This window comes from Harpia harpyja, chromosome 12 (genome assembly GCF_026419915.1).
Source record: "Harpia harpyja isolate bHarHar1 chromosome 12, bHarHar1 primary haplotype, whole genome shotgun sequence".
Taxonomy (NCBI): Eukaryota; Metazoa; Chordata; class Aves; order Accipitriformes; family Accipitridae; genus Harpia; species Harpia harpyja.
In genome coordinates this window covers 12,334,422-12,356,583 of record NC_068951.1, presented here as the reverse complement: position 1 = coordinate 12,356,583, position 22,162 = coordinate 12,334,422, and the positions used below count along the sequence as shown (strand labels likewise).

General features: G+C 42.6%; 1 protein-coding gene across 5 annotated transcripts in view; it reads left to right on the top strand.

Annotated features, from left to right (window-relative positions):
• The window catches only part of LOC128149121 (S-adenosyl-L-methionine-dependent tRNA 4-demethylwyosine synthase TYW1-like), a 111,459-nt gene that overhangs the window by 21,816 nt on the left and 67,481 nt on the right, over positions 1–22,162 (top strand). For 4 of the 5 annotated variants that reach the window (XM_052803949.1, XM_052803950.1, XM_052803951.1 and 1 more), the window contains 2 exons: positions 11,608–11,660; positions 14,367–14,485. In XM_052803949.1, coding sequence (XP_052659909.1) covers positions 11,608–11,660; positions 14,367–14,485 — 172 coding nt within the window. The remainder of the gene's footprint in view (positions 1–11,607; positions 11,661–14,366; positions 14,486–22,162) is intronic. The other variant, XM_052803953.1, reaches the window with a different exon arrangement.

Below are 22,162 nucleotides of genomic sequence, written 5' to 3'. Positions count from 1 at the left end.
CATGTCGTGTGTGAATCCAGCAGCTGTGGGATCTCAGCCTGCTCTCCAGGATCTCAAGTGTTCTTCAGCCCAAGCTTTTGTAGGTGACTGGTTTTGCGTTCTGCCCATCAAGTATCTGACATGTTTGGTCATTGTTTTTTTTCATTAACCTTAGCACAGTTATAAAGTAAAAAGCCAGTCTTTAAATTCATAGTCTGAAGGAATAAAGCAAAGGCTTAGCAAGGAGTGGCAGTGACTTTGCCTTCTCTTCATGTCCATAGTGGTGCTGCTGCTGGATTGTAGGAGACTGGTTCAATACATCTTTTCAGCTTAAATTCTGAAGGCTGTAATGTGGTGGCAGTTACACTGCAGCATGCTGCAAAGCAGCTGAAGCACTGTTACAGCCTTTTATTTTTATTTATTCATTTAATTAGTTACTACTGTCTGTGTGTGATCCAGAAGTCTAATTGTTCTATCTGCTTGCAAGGAGGTTTAGGGGACAGGTGGATTTGGCTAGCAGGCCTGTGGGAGTGAGCTGCTGGAGACATGGCTGTCTAGAAATGGACAGCAGGGAGGTAAGCACGCTTGTCTGCTGCAAGTCCCCTGTTTTGAGAGGTTAAAGGGGCTACTCACTCCGTGGAAGGGTGTACCAAGTCCCCCAGACATCTCAGTTTTTGCTTTGGGACACAGGAACCCTAGATGGGCTGTGGAGACTGCTTGTGGTACTGACTTCTGAGAGGGGAGTAGTGGGTGGGTTTTAGCACACTGCCCTCTCTTTTCTGTAGTGCAGGGCTCTGCTGGCTCTGCGTTGTGCTGTGGTAGCCACAGGAGTGTTTCACACTGACTCACTTTCTGACCCAGTCTGTATTTCTTCAGTTTTGGGGAGTGAATGAAACTGTGCTTTTCTAATGGTATATAAAAAGTGGTCATTTGGAAAATGAAAACAGTGCTGGAGGGAAGGCCATCTTTCTACCGTAATTTTTTTGACACAAAGACAAGCTCCACAGAGAACTTGGACTTCCTTGCGATGTTCTAGGGGCAGGAATTCATTATCCAGATAAGTAGGTATGTATTTCTCCCTTCCTTTGACATTCAGGATAGTGCCAGCGTTGGATCAACTGGTAACATCTACTTACATAAATCTGCAGTTCCAAAGACTTAAAACTATTGTGTCTGTATCCTGACAGTTTACAACTGCTTCTCCCTGTCACAACCCTCCTCTCCTTTCCTCTGCTGCTCACCTAATTCTTCAATGGTCACTCAATAGTGAAGAGAAGCTGCCTTTCTTTTTTCACATGTCATATAATGTTGTTTTTTTCTGCAAATAACACATCAAGACGGGCTTATGTGGTTATAAAAATGAAACAACTCTCTCCTTCCCTCAGCACCATTCCCCCCAAAATAACAAGTGCAATGTAGTCAAAAGATAATCTAATTTAGCAACAACTGGTTGCTTTGGGTGTAGGTTTAGTGTCTTTTCAAGATTATCCTTGAGGGCATAATTAGCTCAAGAGAAGGAAGAACCAGTACTAGAGATTCAGGAGAAAGCTGTTCCTTTAAACTGTAGTTGCATAACAGAAGTTTGCGTTTGAATAGCATCTCTTCAGACTATTGTAATGTTCACTTTTTTTATTTTGATTCACCTTCAGACAAATTTACTTTACTGTAGGCAAACTGAATATTGCTTAAACAATGGTTTTATTTGGGCACTGGTGTTGAATTTCAGCTAAATATAGCCTCACTTATTGGGTTCTATAGGTGTTAGTCCTTGTAGTTGCCTGGTTGCAAATAACTTTATAAAAGATGCTCTGTAATAGTTGCTTTTTAAAGTCGTAGCCAATCTTGTGTGGTGAGAAAACGCTGATTCCCTTTCCATCAGTGTTCAGTCTTGCATAAAATACAAATACAGTGCAAACTATTTAGTGCCTCCAAGTGACAAATATTGTAGGAGAGAGGCTGACAGTTGAAGTATCTGGCTGTGTTCTATTTGCAGTGGTACCATTTTGCTGTGTTAATGCTTTAGTAATTTCACCTGTTTAGGTAGAAATAAACTGAAAATAGAAGCAAACTTTTCATATTAATGTTTCCTGTGGTGATTAGTAGACACAGCCTAACATGTTTGCGTTTGCTTTCTGCAGTTGCTTGTAGATTCTTGAAACAATCCCTGCTGGGCTTAAAGGTTTTTTGCTTGGCCTGGGTACCAGGAGAATTTTGTATATGGTGAAGTTTGCCTTTCCAGAGCTCCCGATTTTTCAGGAAGTACAGTTAAATCCTTCTTTAGCTTTTGAGGGAGTCTCAAGCTGCTGTTTTAATAGGAAAGGTGACTGTAAAAAAACCCATTGTGAATCCATGGTGGTTCCTTCAGTGTCCCCTGTATCAGCTGTGCTTATTTTATGAGTACAAAATATTGACTATCATTTTCCTGCTGCTGTAAAATCAGTACAGCAATAGTGCAAAGACCTGTGCTCTGTTTGGGTTGCTAACCATTGTTAGTCTTAACCGCTCTTTGATTTGCCAAATGTTTTATTGACGGTGATGGTTGGACTGAAAGCCAAAGAAATTGTCATGCTGAATATGAAAGCAAAGGCTGGCAGTTTGGGGTATCATGGTTTTACTGCAGCTGACTTCTTGAAATATTTGGAGGTCAAACATGATGTCACACAGTGACAGCCAGTTTCATCATCCCTATCAAGTTACGGTTGTATTTAGCAGTGCTTCAGGTCCTCTTTGATGTGCTTCTCTTAAATGTGGAGGAATAAAACAGAGGAAAAAACAAACTCAAAATCCTGAAGAGCTGATTGTTTGCTTAGGAGATTCCAAGGACCTGGATTTCTTAAGCTGCTCATACCCTGTATTTCCGACACGCTCTTTGCTTTGTTGTTTTCTACTGTAGCACTACTAAATAAAACTGCTTTTCATGGTAGGCAACGCAATGGGAATGGATTAATGACACCCAAAGACTAACCCCGCTGACATTGTATAAATTATTCTGTTGTGTCTCTGCTACCACAGGTACAGTTTTGCTGCAGTACAGTTGGATTGTTCTGTCTTTACTGGTTAAGTAAGCCTACAATTTAGCACCAGGGTGTTCAAGATACCTCTGTTTTACTTGTATCCAAAGGCAAGTGGTATTAGGAGACAGCTTGTATCTGAAATACTATGGGCTGTTTCAGTAACCACTTATTTTCATGCTTTGACTTCGTGGTTGATATAAAGATACAATTTGATCTATGTTTTTCAGTGTGTATGGGCAATCAAGAGGCTGACTTCAGAAAAAAAAATGAAGACTGGGCTTTTCAAGTGCTTATCAACCTTATCTGAGATTAGGTTTTTAAAAGTACTTGGTGGCTTTTGCTGTCCATTCTTGGACTGAGGTTTCCATTGTCTGCAGCTCTGAGCTCTTCTGACCGTCTTAGCTTGGTTCACTGTGCTGAGCTTTTTGAGTGTCCAGATTTTGGGAATGAGATCCACTGTGCAAAGATGTTGCACAGAGATTGGTGCTGCTGGATGTATATTTTTGCAGGCTGTATGCTAAAATTTTTGCATGCATCTTTGGGATTTGATGTGCTTTATGTATAGCTATTAAACTCCAGGTGGCACTAGCAGCTCACAGCTGGGTCAGGGATTAGTAACACTGGTGCAGTCCCTGAAATGTACCACAGAATTCAAATACTGGCCATGGGAAGATTAAAAATTAGCTTGCAAAATAGCAAATTATTCTTAGTAAGCAGAATAAATGCAATGACCAAAACCAGGCAAAGTTAAGCCTGGTAAACTTTCTTGCAGCTCCTTAGAAAATGTCTGTGTAAATAAACAGCAAATACACAGTTAAAGAGGAAGAATCCAGGAAGCAGAAGATGCTGAAGTCCCATAGTGTGGAAGCTGCCAAGAGCTGGTGGTGGTGAGCTGACTGCAATACTCATTTGCTGGCACAGATGTAGCAGCTTATCAGGAGCAGAGTAGATGGTGAAAGCTTTCTCTTGCAGGCCTGATTCTTTCCTTGTGTAGTTACTGGAGCTGGTACACTTACCCTGTGCATAATAGAGGAAAATAAGCATAAATGCATTTATACTTGAAGTGCATGCTTTTTTGGGGGGGGGGTGGTGGAAGGGCTTTGAAGAGTATTGGTCTTTGAAATTAAGTCTATTAAGCTGGAACAAAATATAAGATACATTCAGGCAAGGATTAAAATTTGCTGTCCTTTCATGAAAACATGACACTCTCCCCAAGCAAGGGGACAGCTTATACAAATGGAAATGTGGAGAAAGAAATGGGCCCAGAATGACTGAAAAAGAGCAACTCAATAAAACACAAACAATAAAAAGATCTTGTCTGTAGCAACTTGTAGTTCTGTCTCTGACTCTTTATGTATTTGTTCTGGGTACTTGAGGAGGAGAGTTGTGCAGGCTGGCTGCCGCCTTCTACTTAACTTTTCAGCCAAAGTTGATACTGATGTACAGTTCCTGAAGACATTAAGTTCCTGCAGATTTCTTGAATTTTACTATGAATAAAGAAGATACACTGAGGCTCTTTTCTTCCTCCCTGAACGTCATGACCTCTGAGTTATGACCCATTCTGTTTGGCCAGCTGGTTATTGCTACTTGGTAAGGATGAGATTTTAGGCTAGGTATGCATTTGCCGTCTCCTGCCGAGCCATCAGGCCAGCCAAAATAGGTAGAAGATGTGAGGGGAGCTGGAGATACGAGGCAGGGCTACAGAAGGCGCTGGAGGGACCCAAAGGTCCTCTGTGGGAGCGCAGGTGACTGTGAGAGGAGAGGCCAGGGTCCTGGCAATGGAGCTGTTGCTCTGGCCCCAGCAGGGAAGCTGAGGCAGTGCAGGGCATGTATTTGTGGGGAAACCGGCTCTTCTGTGAGACAGCCTGTTCAAGAGTCCCATCATGTTTTCTTTTGTTCTGCCTGTTTTGCAGCTGGAGAATGAATTGGATGTGCTTTCCTCCTCAGTGGAGCTTGTGTCTTCTCAACCTCCCAGACAGAGGTGTGGGGATTCTTTTGCTATGCAGAACGTTTGAGGGGCTTTTATATTACAGGTCTTTATCTTGAATGTGGTGTCTGAGAGCAGTTGGAAGGTGACTTCTGGAATGCCTGGTTAGTTCTGTTTTCTTAGGATTGTTCTGGTGGATGGTGATGGATATTTGTTTGCCAAGCCCCCAAAATCCCTTTTTGGGAGTAGGGGAGCAGCTGTTCTCCTCTTGGGATGGCAAAGCCAACACAGAAGTTGGTGAAACTACTGGGGCTGAGGGGTGGACATCCTTTCTCTATCTCGCTTTGGGTGAGAGGAGGTCTCAAGTACTTGCAGTTTATTTGGGAGATGGATTAAAATGGGATGGGCCGCCATGTTGTTGATGCCCATGACCTCACTTCTAGAAGACATGCTTTGCTGTCGTTGCTCCTGGTGGAGGTCACCAACACGACGTGTTCATGGCAAACATTTTGTAACAGCTCAGCAAATGGTCTGGCTTACCACATTGCTCTTTGTCAAAGGTGCCAGATACAGAAGGTTTTTCTTCTGGTTTTATCTTCAGTATTAGTTGATGTAGGTGAAAACATCAGTAGTCTCTGGCTGTTTTTGTCAAAGGCATAGTTTGACAAGAAATTATGCGTTTGAATATTGGAGGTTTTATATTCCTACTGCCTAGGCAGTTCTGTGCTGCAAAGGAAAAGGTGCTTTTGGATTAAAATGAACATCTGGGTTTAAGTGAAAAGCCAGATTTTAAGAATTTTTTAGCTCTTTTATGATCAGCTGTTGAGACTGGAATTTATTATAGCTACTGGCATTCCCACTCTTGAACTTTGCCAGTCTCATTTTCTTGATACTAGGTTAGGTTTGGTTTGCCTGCTGAAGCAGCTGTATTTCTTTCACTAACCTTAGCAGGCTTTTACTATGTGTTAAAAATGTTCAAGATATTCTCTGTTTTGAGTATGATAAGAAGGATCTGAAGCAGTATTTCAGCAGCTCTACTGAAAGACCAAACTTTCCATCCATTTTGGAATGACAGTATTTTTTTTGCATACAAGGTACAGTCCTGTAATCCTTTCTCATGTCCTCACTTCTGCTTTGAGTTCATGGAAGCAAGTCCTTCCACAAATCACAAGCCTTTTGTACTTCTGAAGAACACTTTCTTCTTTTTCAAAAAAAGAGAAACCTAAAGTAGATCTTGATGGGCTTGGCAAGGGTTTCTTGAAGATTGAGCAGTGCTAGGAATGAAACTGGAGGTTTCTCCTATCGTGCTTGGGCAACCTGAAAAATTCCATTGCCCAGATGCTGCCACTTTCTGTATTTGTACAAAATACTGTTACAATTTGAACAGGTTCCTTTCACCAATGGCATTTCTTGGTTTTTTATTTTTATTCATTTTCTAGCTTTAGTCTGAACATTGTCTTTTGGGCCATGGCTCAAGTGCAGCAATTGTGCTACAACTTTCAAAATGGTAAAGTGGTGGAGATGGATTACTGCTGTGTTGCTGACCTTCAGCTCTGGCCCCTTTAAACTGCAGTCTTGCAAAACAGCAGGGAATTGGAAACTTTTTTCCCTGTAAACATTCTTCTAGTGTGAAGTTCCCCTTTCTGCACTGAGTTTTAGCTTTAACGGATAATCATTGCTTCAAACCAGAGGGCTTTTATTTAAGGAGATTGCTTGATAGAACCACACTGATTTGTCAGCTGTATATTACTCTTCTCAGAAGAAAAGCCTTCTGAAACTCATTTGAGTTTGTGAAGCACAATGTGACATCAGATTGGCTTTTACCAAGCTTACAGTGACTGCACTCTTAGAGAAGGATGGCTAAGTCTTGTACCGTTTGGGGATTTTTCAGCCACTGATCTATTTCATTCTTTCATAATGAAATCTTTTCCTTTGTGCTTTCAAAGTCTTCTGTTGAAGCAAGCTTTTGGTGGTGTAGAAATCTGAGCTGGAAGGTGTCTTTGGCTTTTCTTATGGACAGTTTGCCATGTTGGGATAGTTGGCGATCTTTGAAAACTGTTCAGTATAGCTGTCCTACAGATGCATTTTTGTTAGACTGCAGATATCATGACACTGCTTGTGATATGGACAGTTGTAGAAATTTGGTTTATCATATCTGTTCTGCTTTCAAGATTAAAATAACTTAATTGCTCACATATACACATAATTCATGCACATTCAGGAGCTTAGAAAGTCTTGTTATGTGTACGGCACTGGGGAACTAGCAAAACCACAACCAGAATACCTTGATATCCTAGAACGTGACATGGGTATATAGATAGCAGTGTCCTGTCTCAGTGGCTGAGAGCTCAGTAGGCTCCCTTGATGAATTCTTTGAATTTCAGAGAATGGACTTTTAAAACTATTATTTACATGATGGAGTTGAAATGCTGCAATGTAGTTTTAAATGGTCACAGAACAGTTTTGCCCCAGACAATGGAGCAGTCACCATCTGTGATGCTGCCATCTCTTTGATTAAAAGTCTGTCTGTGGTCTATTAAAATCCAGTTGGATTATCAGGGCGAGCAGTCACCAAATGTTTATCAGCCTAGTGTTATTGCCTGATAACACTCACTTTACCCAAAAGCTTGTTTAAAAGCTTAATTCATGTCTTAATATAGTAAAAAATGACACTTAATTTCAGTGGAGTTTGGCAGGCTTCTAGGTCATTCAAAATTTATCATCTAGAGCAGCATCAACTAATACATAGACTTCAGATTAGATGTTCTTGTGCCTTTAGTCAGGAGTTGAGCTGATTACTATGAGCCTGCTTACAGTTTAAGGAATCCTTTCAATATGAGGCTGTAGGAATAATAAATGGATTGGTATTGTTGAGCCTTAGTATCTGAAGATACATATGGACTGTGAGCAGAGTCCCATCAAGACAGTACGCTGTATTGTTTGGAAGGTGGTGTATCCATATTCAGTTAGAGTTATTGCTCACAAGTAATATGCCTTAAAAGCAAAATAGTGAATGTGTTCAGTGAGTCCTGGCATACGTAGGTGCAGACTTCTGGGCCATCAGGAAGATTTCATTCAACCACCATTTGCCTTGGCAGAGCCGCAGTGAAGTTGTGGCAAAGCTGAGATGAGCTAGCCTGAGCTTTCAAAAGGGTTCAGCAGAAGCTGTGATGTGGAAACAGAACTGAGAAGACCCCTGGTTCTTAAACACATTTTCTCACGTTTGGTTTGAAACTTAGCACTGCTTGGTTCTTGCTTAACCCTTTGTACTTTCTTTTAGCCTGAACTGGTTTGCTGCCTGTGTTACTAGCCAGCAGTAAAGCAAGTGCTTGAAGAAACAGGCTTTACAGAGGCAGAAAGACTCTGATCACCTAGAGCAGATGTGTAAAAAGTGTTCAGCCTTCATCACTGATATATTATCTGATTTCCAAGTCTGAAAAAGCATGACGTGGCCAGTGTTCACTGTGATGGCTTAGCAGGGTAACCGCACATTCTACCAGAGTTACCTACGTGGTGAAGACCAGAGTTCAACAGCTTCATACAGTGGTTTTAAGACGTTCTGCAAGTATATGCTGTTTCTTCCTGTAACCATAGCTGTGACTCCTGGCAGCAGCAAACAAGATGAGTAAGCCCCTTCTCATCACTAAAGCTGGCTGAAGTTTGTAAGGCTCTGTTTTGATGTTGAACGTGTACAATTTTCTTGGCCTTTAAAGGAAGCTGTGGGCGCTCCACATGGTGGAAGTTGATTTAAGTAACTTAAGAGAAAATGCTGCAGCTTTGGGCTCTAGAGCTTGGCACCTTGCTCAGTTTAGCTGCTTCCTCTCTTCCCTCAAACAACTCAGTAGCAGATCTGGGCAAGCGTGTCCTAGTTCCAATTTTAATTTTAATCTAAAACCATTTTGAAGCAGCCATATTACTTCTACTAACAAGTGATCTGTGAGAGAATAATCTTACATGAATGCTGTTGCTGGATTCTGAAAAATGGAAAAAAATAAGGCTAGGGCTGTGCTGGTTGACATCAGCAAAGAGTCTGGCTTGGACAGCTGTATTACAGGGAGAAGGAATGCAGCACCCTCTTGGAATCATAGAATCATTTCGGTTGGAAAAGACCTTCAAGATCATCGAGTCCAACCATTAACCATGCCCCCTAAACCATGCCCTGGAGTACCCTGTCCACTTGCTTTTTGAATACCTCCAGGGATGGTGACTCAACCACTTCCCTGGGCAGCCCATTCCAATGTTTGACAACCCTCTCAGTAAAAAAATTTTTCCTAATATCTAACCTAAATCTCCCTTGCCTCAACTTGAGGCCATTTCCTCTTGTCCTATCTCCAGACACCTGACAGAAGAGACCAGCACCCACCTCCCTACAACCCCCTTTCAGGTAGTTGTAGAGAGCGATAAGGTCTCCCCTCAGCCTCCTCTTTTCTAGACTGAACAACCCCAGCTCCCTCAGCCGCTCCTCATAAGACTTGTGCTCAAGGTCCCTCACCAACTTGGTTGCCCTTCTCTGGACATGCTCTAGCAGCTCAACAACGCTCGTCAAGAAATCCTGTAAGGACACAAATTTTAGCAGCACAGGGAGGTCTCAGTTGAGATTAGACCTTGCTGGACAAGCCTGTTTGCAAAGAAATGCTGAAGAAATACGCAGGACAGACCCAGGATGGGAGAGGTGATGTGATGCAGCTGAATGCAGTTGTGCATACTTGGCTGTGCCTCTGACAAGTGTCAGTCAGAAGTTGCCACAAGGTCTTCTGGGTCTCATCCAGTCCTAGTTAAAGGTGTCCCCAGTATTGCATGTGGCTTTGCAGGCGATCAGTTCTATGTTAGAAGTGCTGATCAGGGTTACACTGATGTCTTTCTCCAGGAAAGGATTGGATGATCTGCCACGTGAAATACCAAGGCTTTTTGGCTTACAGCAGTTCTTTCTTCCTTGCTGTATTGGAGGTTGTTCATTTAGGGAGGAAAATGTTGAAATATTGTTCATTCCCACAGAGCTGGAGGGACAGAGGGAGCTCAGGACACAGGAGCAGCCTGACATTGAAGTCCCCAAAGCCTCACTTAATCTGGCAATTGGCCCCTTTGCCATCTAACAGGGTATCCCCACTGCCTGCTCCTGCCACCCACCTCCCCTGCGCTGGCCTGTGTTCGTACGGTCTCCTGGTGAGTCACCTCAGGGAACTGATGAGGCTAAAATTGCATATGTCCTAACCCCACAGCAAGGTTAGAGGCAGCACAAGGCGACAGGAGCAAACGTGAGGTCAAGAAGAAAGAGGAAACTGGGCAGATCTCTGCTGGGTTTAAGTGACAGTGTAACTACAGCATGATGCTGTGTGATTCCTCATTGGCCATGTGTGTCTCCACACAGTTTAACTTTTAGCTGGTGCAGCTGTTGTGACATCTGCTGTCACTGTAGTTCCTGGCTGGTTTGGTGTCCTTGGAGGTGTGGGGGACTCTGAGGTGCAGTTGCACTCCCCTGGGATCTTGCTGTGCAAAAGATGCATGGTGACAAATGAGCAGGGCAGGGTAATTGTGCTACTTTTTGTTGTAGGAGGTGAAGGCCAGTTCTTCTGCTGAGCAGAAGGCTTTTTTCCCTGTTAAGTTCATGCTGGTTGGCAGGAAAGAGACTTGATACCTAAAATTTCAGGGTTTTTCCCTTGAAAGTGTTAATATAAACATCAGCCTAAAGCAGCTAGTTGAGACGTGCTGGGTTTGGGGACAACCAGGCCATTGACGTATAAATGTTACCGTATGAATGACACAGTGAGGCTTCTCAAATCCCTCTTATTTTTATGCTGGTTTTGAAGTGACTTTTAATCCTTCAGATATTGGTCTTTAAGTACTTTTTTCAAAGAGGAAAATAACCCAACTCAAGCAGTTTAGGTAATAATAGTACTTAGTGCTTAACAAACGTTGTGGAATTAATCCTCCTGGACCAATAAATTTAAATGAAATTGTGTTGATCTTGGCTGGGGAGCGGGGAAGTGATGTGAAATCAGCTTTGCTCTGGGTACGGAGGAGCAGCTCCCTCACTGTGGCTCCACCACAGCTAGTGGAGATGGAACTGGTGAACCTGTGAAGTTTGGGTTCAAGCTGAGCCCTGCATTTCAGTTCTCTTCCTCTGCCCTTGCAGCTGCACTGTGAATCAAATGTTGTCCTCCAGGCTGGGTCAGACCTGCTAAGGAGCAGTGGGAATTAGGTCTCCTTGGTTTTGGGGAAGAGTCTGTTCTACGTTGATGGCTTAGGGCCAGGGAGATGCTTCTGGGTCCCTGTCCTGCTCCCACCCAAGTGCTGTCCCTTGGGGTCAGTGAGATGTCCCACATCGCTGGGCTAGACCTGTTAGTCTGCCATCCTGTTATATGAAGTCTTCTGGCCACCCCCTGTTGTTTCAAACAAGACTGAGCAATATAAATAAATCTCCCATTAAGAGAAACTGTTTCAAGTTGGCTGAAGTCCCTTGGGTGGCCATGGCCTTTGCGCTGATGTGCAGGCTCCCAGAATCAAATGGAGGGTGCTGTGGGTGGGCACTGACATCATCTTGGTAGTGTCACCTTTGGGCCAATGGGTAAGAGCAGCATTGAGACTGTGATGCTTAATAATTTTGTGTACCAATTGGTATGTTTTGTGTATCAATTACTGCAGGTTAAAATGAATTGTTAGATTTTTTGTTTGTTTGTTTATTTTCAGGTTACAAACTGATTGGAAGCCATTCCGGGGTGAAGCTCTGCCGATGGACAAAGGTATGCTCTCTTTTCTTTTCTCATTTTATAAACAACAACAACAACAACAAAAAGCTAGAGACTTATTCAGGTATTATAATTTCCAGATGAAATATCCTTTAAAAATGTGATATTACTTGAATGAAAACAAATTTCATCTTCCAAGCTGTAGTTCTGCATTTCAAGCTATTAAAATCCCACTGCAAGAAGTGAGAATGCGACCATGGCAAAGAGCTGCGAACATCACTTTCTGTTGTTTTTCCTGTTATTCTGCTGTCTGCTAAAATATCTCCTGCCTGCTGAAATATATGGCAGGAACAGAACACCGCAGAGAAAAGTGGGAAAGTTACTTCACCAGTGTGAGGTCTTCTGAAACAAAGATAACACAGTCTGTCATTACACTCGAATGGGCATACAAGGGCATTTGAGCCTGTTGTTCTGTGACTGATATACCTGGTTTGTGACAGACAGTGCTCTTCCACTGGTTTTCAGCATTTGTCAAGTAAGATTCAGATAGTGAGGTAACTGTCACTTGTGAATGCTAGGACTTTTTAAAAATTACTCTGTGGGAGTGTGTGTGTGTATGTATATAGTTGTGTGTAATATGTCTCTGTGTGTGTATGTACACATCCATATGAAAAAAGTAATCCTCCAAGCTCTGCAGTTGTGTATTGTAGGCTATGTAAGCTAGTAGCTTTTCAAGTAGTTCACAGACGTAAAAAAGTTCCCAGCAGGGGCACAGAGCCCTGTAGAACAAACTTCAGCCACTTCAGTATGTTTGTTGTTTCATCTGTCCTTTGCAGGTGCCTGAGAAGCCCAGAAGTTGAAAGCTGGTCAATAGTGTTATGCATTTGGGGAGTAACACTGATATAACATACTAAAGCCTTCAGCATTCATGGGGTGATAAACTATGGGAATCATCACCTCATTAAAATGCCAGCACATCTGTAATTCTTGCGCTGTCGCAGTGATCAGTTCCTTGGTCTCTCAGCTCTCTTTTGCTGCATGATTAACTTTGTTTATTTTTGAAATGAGCTCTTTGAATGGCAATCACCAAAGTGGGTGGCTGCAGCGAGGTTTTCTTATTGAAATGCCTGGTATCAATGAAGTGTTTCATCAAAAGACTTGTTCTCGTGAATGGTTTAAAGAGCCCACTGCTGTATTGTCATGAATATTTGTGAGATATACTGATGCCACTGATGCTTCTGCTGTTTACTCTTACAAATATTTCTCTCTCCTGTCATTTTTAGTGTCAGAGAAGGCCATGAAACCTTTAAAGAAAAACTTGTCAAACTTCATCAATGCTGTGACTGAGAGAGAAGACCAGAGAACCTATTTTTATTAAAGAACCAGAATTTAATGCAGCACTGTAAAGCCATTTCACAAAATAAATAGCAGCCCTGTGTGCTTAGATAGGACCATCTATTTTTAGCTTAAGCAGGAATTGAATGTAAAGTGTTTTAATAAATTGAGCTGGAATTGGTTACAGGCAGTGGCTTTGACTCAGATTCACACCAATATGTGAATATCTTTGGGAGGCTTGTTTGAGATTTGTATCAGTGGAAAGCAGGAGGAGGGCTAGAAGGACTAGTATTAAGTAGAATTTCATAGTGATATCTCAGATTTAAATGACTGTGTTCTGTCATATTCTGGAAAAGAGCATAAAACCTGCAAATTTTAGGAAGAGTCTGTTGAGTTGCCTGTCTTATGAAATCCAAAATATAACTTGCTCTCCTAGAATTTGTGAATCTCCTGACATCTCTATTGTTTTGAGGAATGGGTAGAATAAATAGTATTTTCCAATTTGTTTAATCTTCCAACTGTATAACAAGGCTGTGCATATGTTAGGGGTTACCTGTATATTCTTTCCCCGCTACTCTGTGGAGACTTTCTTGTGGATCACCAGGACTTTTCAGGTAGAGGAAGGTAGATTAAAAGTTACTATGTCATATTTCAAATTTTCTCTTGAGAGTAGTAAAGATTCATTCTCATTTATTATTATTTAACTGAGATAATGAAAGACAGTCTTTGCTCCAAGCAACTTGCATGCTAAATAGGAGTTAAAACCCAATGGGAAGGCTGCTGTGGTTCTGCTGTGAAGGGAAGTGCAGTGTCCCACTGGAGCTGCTGACTGGTGTGAATGAGGGTTTATAAGGTCAGGGTATTTATTTAATTTAGTGCTAAAAGAAATACTCTACTAGACAAATGAAAAGAATTGAGTGTTCAGTAGGGTAGCCTTGAAATTGATCCTTGTTAGTCTTTAGTGAGCTTTTACAATAATATTTCTTGCAGCTTAAGTGGCTTCACCTGCTTTCTTTTGTGGGCTGATTCAGTTAAAAGCTTCAGTAAAGCACATTGTTATGCTGTGGTGTTGCAACTGAGAAGTTATCGATTATGTTAAAGTCTCTCTCCTCTACAACAGTTGTAAATTTGACATCATAAATGCCTTTTTTCTGTAAGGGTGTATATAAACAGTCACACTATACCCTGATCTATGTGCTATGAATTTCTTAAAACAGACTGCTTCTGTCATCATTATTTTGATCTGCTCTGCAGCTGTGACCTCACTTTCAATGTCTGTCACAGGTGACTTTGAACACCGAAGTTACTAGTGACTGAAAACTGCAAATATGCCCAGGGAGCAGATTTTAAACCTTTGCACCCAGTTTGGTTACAGATGGTGTGTTTTAACTTTCTTGGTGTTTGTATGTCTTTCTCTGCTGTTAGTCGATGCTTCGAGGCCGAGGAGGCTGCTATAAACACACGTTTTATGGAATTGAGAGCCACCGCTGCATGGAGGCCACGCCGAGCCTGGCTTGCGCAAACAAATGCGTCTTTTGCTGGAGGTAAAATACTGATGCAGTTTTACTTTGGGATAGGGACTCTGTTCTACTCTGTCCCTGTCCTGTTCCTCAAACCTAGGGCAGTGTTACTTGTGTGCCCTTTTCACTTGGAAATTGGGGGAGGAAGTGTTTGGAAGGGAGCAGTGTTCCTCTACTCCTCCCCTTCTGAGAGCTGCAGAGTCTGTAGGTCAGGGATGGTAGGTGAGCTGGGTGGGTGGGCTTCACATCTCAGAGGCTGAAGAGGATCTGAGGGCTCCCCAGTGCCGCCTCCTTTAAAGCTGAGTCCTGTGCAGCCAGGTCTTGGGCCCCAGCGAGTTCAGACTAGCTGGGGACAGGTGAAATGAGGAATCAGGGAGGCAGGAGACGGACACCTCTCCATCTACTGCCGTGCAATTCCCACTGCTGCTTGTGCCGAGCACTTGGTAGAGGTTTGGTTCCTTCTGGAGATCACTGTCTGGGACTCCCCATGGCTCCTGGTGCTCTGGAGAGCATGGGCTGGCTCTTGTTGTGCAAAGCCACCAAGGCACTAAGCGATGTGAGTATCTTTGTTTTGAAATTGGACCATTTTTTCTTATTTAAAGTACCTTCACCCCCACCAATTCAGTTGCGTTCTCAATGAGTGAAAAAGTGATGACTTAGTAACTGTTGCCTTTCTAAAACAGTAGCTAATAAATGACTTTCCATTTTAGTCAGTAAAGTGACCCCTTATCTGAGCGGAATTACTTTGTTGTTAATTCTCTAAAGGAAATGAGCTTTGCCTGGATCTGAACCGTGAGCTGCTCTAGCACTGCTTACTCACCGAAATGCCTGGGTTTCCAAGGGAGGTTTTTGCTAGGCTGGGGGAGTGCAGAATGAGAGAAAATGAGAGGCTCAGCAGAAATAAAAGCAGTGATATGAAAGTGTACTGGGTGGGAGGATGTGGAGGTTATTCTTTGAGCTCTTGTCTTCTACCTTGCTAGCTAATTCAAACCATGGGGGTAGTGCTTCCTTTGGTATTTATGGCTATCCCAGGGGGCTGGCTGCCAATAACACCCATTCCATCCCTAAGCCTGGGTGTTCAGCATCCCAATATTTCCATGCAAAACCAGCCAAATTCCTCTGAGTACCACTTTCAGTCTTTCATAGTCTTCAAGTTTTAATAATGCAAATATTTCATGAGAATATTTAAATGACAGCATCAGTGCAAAAGGACTGCTATAATTTTGAAGGCACTTTGAAGCTGTCTCCCATGTTAGTGTTAAGTATAAGCGTTAGACACTGGTCATCCTGTTAAGTTTGCAATTGGGAGTCTGTTCAAGAATGTTAATTGGTGCTCTTGATGGGCTTTCATTGAGTGATGTTCCTCGGAGGTCGGTATTGGGACCAGCACTGTTTAACATCTTTGTTGGCAACGTGGACAGTGGGATTGAGTGCACCCTCAGTAAGTTTGCCAACAACACCAAGCTATGTGGTGCAGTCAACACGCTGGAGGGAAGGGATGCCATGCAGAGGGACCTTGACAGGCTTGAGAGGGGGGCCTGTGCAAACCTCATGAAGTTCATCAAGGCCAAGTGCAAGGTCCTACACATGGGTTGGGGCAGTCCCAAGTGCAAATACAGGCTGGGTGGAAAATGGATTGAGAGCAGCCCTGAGGAGGAGGACTTTCGGGTGTTGGTTGACAGGAAGTTCAACATGACCTGGCAGTGTGTGCTTGCAGCCCAGAAAGCCAACCCTATCCTGGGCCGCATCAAAAGAAGCGTGGCCAGCAGGTCGAGGGAGGTGATTCTGCCCCTCTACTCTGCTCTCATGAGACTCCACGTGGAGTACTGCATTCAGCTCTGGGGCCCCCAACATAAGAAGGACATGGACCTGTTGGAGTGAGGCCAGAGGAGGGCCATGAAGATGATCAGAGGGCTGGAACACCTCTCTTATGAAGGCAGGCTGAGAGAATTGGGGTTGGTCAGCCTGGAGAAGAGAAGGCTCTGGGGACACCTTGTAGCAGCCTTCTAGTACCTAAAGGGGGCCTACAGGAAAGCTGGAGAGGGACTTTTTCCAAGTGCATGTAGTGATAGGACAAGGGATAATGGCTTTAAACTGAAAGAGGGTGGATTTAGATTAGGTATAAGGAAGAAATTCTTCACTATGAGGGTGGTGAGGCACTGGAACAGGTTGCCCAGAGAAGCTGTGGATGCCCCCTCCCTGGAAGTGTTCAGTGCCAGGTTAGATGGGGTTTTGAGCAACCTGGTCTAGTGGAAGGTGTCCCTGCTTATGGGAGGGGAGTTGGAACTAGACATCTTTGAAGTCTCTTCCAGCCCAAACCATTCAATGATTCTATGATATCCTGGCTTGAAAGGACCCAGCAAATGGCATGTTCAATGTGCAAGTTTTGCCGCTTTTTGTCAGAGCAATAATAATGACTGGGAAGAAAAATGTACTGCTTGTCTTTTTTTTTTTTTTTTTTTTATGTATCAGCTAGCATTGGTGCATTTAGTTCTGCAGTGGTGATTGTACTGGTAGGAAGACGATTAGCATGCCTGTTATTGTCCTTCTGTCCCTACGCAGAAGGTACATCATAAACAGCAAATAGAAAGCAATAACATCGTCAGAATGAGGCATTTTGTTCCTAGTATTGCATGGCAGACCATTTAACACTGTTCCCCTTCCAAATGACCCAACTCAGTATTTCTTAGCAGCAGCAGCCTGTGTCCTGAGTATCGGACTGAGTCAGGGAAATCAAGTGTAAATTGAAAAGTGCAGTAATTGGGATAAATCGCCATGTGTGATACATTCCACATGCCTCTAACTCATCACCCTGTAGATGTCATTTGTCACTTTTAAGAGGAATCCTGGAAACAGTAGCCCTAATGATAATGAGTGCTAGAATGCTTATTTTACTAATGTTAACAACCTGAATGCAAGGAAACAGCTTTCCATGGGACTGTGCTGAAAAATGTTCTCATTTATTTACCTTCGGTGGTTGAAATGGGTTGCAGTTGTTTGACTCTTCCATACGGACTGCAGCTGTCTGTCTTAGACCTCTATCGAGTTGGAGGACTTAAGGCTCAGTTTGAGACACATCCCAAGGCTCACTTTATGTACACCTTAAGCTTGACATAAACCAGAACTGCTGCTGAAAGAAGCTTTCTTCACTTTGGTTGCTTTTTCAGACCCTGTGCTTGGGTTGCTACAGCCTTTGTGTGGCTGTGAGCTGTGCTGGTCAGGTTAATTTGGTGTAGGAAGAAGGGATTTCTGTACACACTCTCCTCCTTACTGATTGCACGTCAGCACAATTCACAAACCCTGCAGCCAGGGCTATCTATATACTTTTTATTTTAAACTCACCATGCCTTGCAGATTCTTAATCATGTGAGATTAAATGTAGAATTGCAGTCACCAAGTGGCTGCGTAGGATAAACGTGTTACCTTCTTAGTAGTAGTTACCATCTTGATCTACTGTTGGCAAAATGTTTTTAATACAGGTTTTATGCCTTGCTGGTCTTGTCATGCAGCTCTGCCCACTAAGTTGCAGATAAGACTGCTGTGATTCTTTTTTTTCTTGATCTCTTCTTTCAGGATTCTGGCATTTGTAGAGTCTGCCAATGTTTCCAACTGTATAACCACCACAGCTTTCCCCGGATCACTGAGGAAAAGGCCAAGGAACCTGTTAGTTCTCTCTTCCTCACTTCGGCAAGAAATGCTGTAGTTTAGCCACTTTCCCTGGGAACTGGATGTCATTGTAGTTGGCTGGTTGTGACTGACACATTTTGGCCCTGAACCAGGAATCATGGGTGGAGCCAGCAGCCAAACACACTCAAAGTTAGGGGTTTTTGTAAAAGATGGAGCTTGACTGCACTGGAGACCTTCCTTCTCCTCGTCCATGGAAGCGGTATGTCCCTGGTAGATATCAAGCCTGCCAGGACGCCTTACTGATGTGACAGCTGGCTCGTACTTCCCTGCCTCTCCCCTTCAGAGAGCTGGCTTAGAGTTTGGTGATGCAGGTTTATAATGTGGCAGCTTCTTGGGAGGACAGGAAGAGCAGATTGTTCATTTGTACGGTGTTCCCCCTGCAAGGAAGCAATCATGCTGTGTTGAACTCCTGAGGCTGTTGCATCAAGAGCATGGAGGGGGGGAACCAACACCTTAATTACTGCAACATCCCTAAGTCATAATTCTCCCTACAAAAATAGTCTGTCACTATCCATTATTGCTCTCAGCTGGTCTTGCTGTGTTTGTAGTGTCTCTTTAGCTTAATTGTCTAAATGGAAATGTGTAAGTGACCGAATCTTTTAATCAATTAAAGCAAGTATGGGGACTGAGGCTTTCTGACACTGTATCGTGGCACCAGGCAAACCTGATTTGATTATGTTTTCTGGCTGAGTATCTAAAGCCCAATGAATTATTGTGGAGAGATGGAACAGCTAAATAAGATTTAAATTAATAGGGTTTATTATTTTTGCATCTGAGGAGGCGGCAAACCAGAGTGAAATATCCTGTAAAGAAATTGGTTCATGTTTCTTCTTCTGTAACTTTATGATATTTATACCTGTACTTGAACGCTTCAGCTTTAGCTTGTACAGTAGGCAACAGCGGAAGTTCTGTTCACACAATCTAAATACGTGTGTGGCCAAAAGCCAGTGATCACAGTAAGCCCTGCAAAATGAAGAGATTAAAAATTCAAAATCTCTCATAGGAGAGGTACTTAATAAGGTCATTAAAAAATTAAGAAGAAAACATAGATTAAAACAAAAGCTTCTTCTCATTAAGTAACTTGACTCCAGAGGCTAAATTCTTCAGGGAAATGTGAAATATTATGATATCAAAGGAGTTGACACTGCAGGTTTGTAAAACTTGGAACCTGAGCCTGAAAGCTCAGAGTCTCCTTGCATCTACAGCCACCAGTCCTTGTTCCGCTAAGTTAATACTCTCTTCTCTCAGTATTTCAAGTTGGTTATTTTTTGTTTACAGAATTAATATATTGTGACCCATGTTCATTGTTTCCTTCAGATTTAATTCTTCACCGGTTTGTTGACCTTTGGGCCTGTCTGTCTTCCAGGAGCTCTTGAAATAACCATATAAATGGGGTGGGGGGCAGGACATCATAAAATATACCTAGTTCATGCCCTGTCAATGTTTTAAAAAAAAAAAAAAAAAAAAAAAAAAAAAGTCGCGGTGCCTTTATCTGCTGCTCTGCCAGCACTGTAATAATGTGAGGCATTTCTAGGAGAAAATGTTGATGTGGTCCATCAGGTGAGATGGGAGTAGACCCTGGGGACTGTCTTGGCTGGGTGCATATGTGCCAGCTCGCAGAACCATTGGCACTTTGCTGAGGTGCTGGCAGTGCTGTTGGTGCTTGATGTTTACGCAGGATGGGGTTGCATCAGTTGCTCAGTACTGTGCAAAAGGGTGTGGTGCTCAGGGTGGCTCTCAGTATTAGTTAGACACTATTTTGCCAAGTCAGGCACAGAAGTGTCGGGGTAAGGTTGCTGTAAATGCACTTAGTCCCCAAAGTAGTATCTGCCATGTGAGGATTCCCAGCGTACGCTGTGCAGTGGGCAGTGTTTTCGTTCCTGTTATGCAAAAGGCTTATGATAGGAAGAAGTACTGTGCCAGCAACTTACTGGGATTGAAATCTGTGCTTTTCATCTTATAGCAGTGTGCATTTTCCTGGTCTTGGACTTGCTGAATGCTTCTGTAGTTGTCATTATTAGTTTACATATTTATGGCATCAGTAGTGAAAATAAGCAGATTATTGGCTATGAAATGCTCACACGTGTCTTGATAGTTACTGCAGGTGGTTGGTGACTTGGTACCCACTTACAGTAAGGAGTAACGTGATGGAATGATTATCGGCTTTGAAAGCGAATTTGTACATCTTGACATTCAGGTTAGTTTTGAAATAGTCTTTGAGGCTGCTGAGTGTGGTTCTGCTGGGAAGGAATGAAATATGTTGACACAAGCACAGGGCAGACTTCTGGGAGGTGCTCAGCATTGCCTGCCTTTCTAGAAACTGTGCTTTTAAAGAAAGTGAGCATTTCTTAGAGTTGGGATGTAGTTTTTCAGCATGGAGCATCCTCCATCCTTAAGATTTCAGAAGTGTGAGTTAGAAAAGAATAATAGAATCATTTAGGTTGGAGAAGACCTTTAAGATCATTGAGTCCAACGGTAAACCTAATGCTGCCAAGTCCACCACTAACCATGTCCCTAAGTGCCGCATCTATGTGTCTTTTAAATACTTCCAGGGATGGTGACTGCACCACTTCCCTGGCTAGCCTGACAACCCTTTCAGTGAAGAAATTTTTCCTATTTTCCTAATATCCAATTTAAGCCTCTCCTGGCACAACTTGAGGCCATTTCCACTTGTCCTGTCACTTGTTACCTGGGAAAAGGGACCAACACCCACCTTGCTACAACCTCTTTTCAGGTAGTTGTAGAGAGCGATAAGGTTTCCCCTCAGCCTCCTTTTCTCCAGGCTAAACAACCCCAGTTCCCTCAGCCGGTCCTCATAGGTCTTGCTCTCTAGACCCTTCACTAGCTTTGCCCTTCTTTGGACGTGCTCCAGCACCTCAATGTCTGTCTTGTAGTGAGGGGCCCAAAACTGAACACAGTATTTGACGTGTGGCCTCACCAGGGCCGAGTACTAGTGCCAGTACCAGAAGTGGGTTCTTCTAAAAATCTTCTGAAGTTCAGTCCCCTCTCTGTTCAGAGGAACTGGCAAAACTAACCTAAAGTCCTCACTATTGGTACTATCATGAGTTGCTGCCAGGTGTGGTAATAGGACCAAATAATCTTACAAGGAGAAGACTAAATTTATTCTGATGGAACAGCTGATTTGAAAAACCTTAGGAAGTTAGTGAGCTGCAATGCACTCCTAGTGAAAATGTAGAAGTTACAGGTTGATTTATTTTGTTTAATCTAAAATTCATCAATTCATTTTGGGCTTTTTCACATGTTTCTGAAAAATCTTTTTATTTAAGTTGATTTTAAAACATGAAAAAAGTCCAAATTTTCTTTTGAAAATACTGAATATTTTGTCATTTTAAAACTGAGAGTTTTCTTCGGATGTTAAGATAGCCAAACATTTGACTTCAGCCTTATTCCCCTGATTTTTTTTCTTCATTAAAATGGTTTAAATATATCAGCATTTAGGAATAATTCCATGCCTTTTGAAAAGCTTTTTTCTCTTCCTGAATTTATTCGTAACAAAACATTATTTTTCTCATTGCTACAGCTAACAAAAGATTGCTTAGAGCAACGTGAGAAATAGTTGTCTGTTATTTAACAGGAAATTTGTATAGAAACATTGTGTTCCTCCTCAGACAGCAGTCTAGATAGGGATTTTTTAATTGTTGTTCCTATCAAAACTTCTCTTTCTTTTTCTTTTTGAAGTGAGTGTCATCTGATTTTGTAGAAAGTAAATCTGAGATACTTGAAGTCTTTACTTTGTCCCCGCCACAAGGCATTTTGCAGTCAAATGCGAGTTATGACTATGTAATACCATTGACGTGGTGATCTTTTTAATTGCACTTTGTCCTCCCTGAGTTTGCATCTCCAGCCAGGTTGGTTCTACCTCAGATGTGGTAAGCCTGCCTCTTGAGCCATCATTCAACTCTTGGGAGCTGCTAAATAGGACCAGTTCAGGACACAACCCTGCAGATGCCTTTTGGATAGATCTAGTGTCCTACTGAACCAGTGATAACTAAT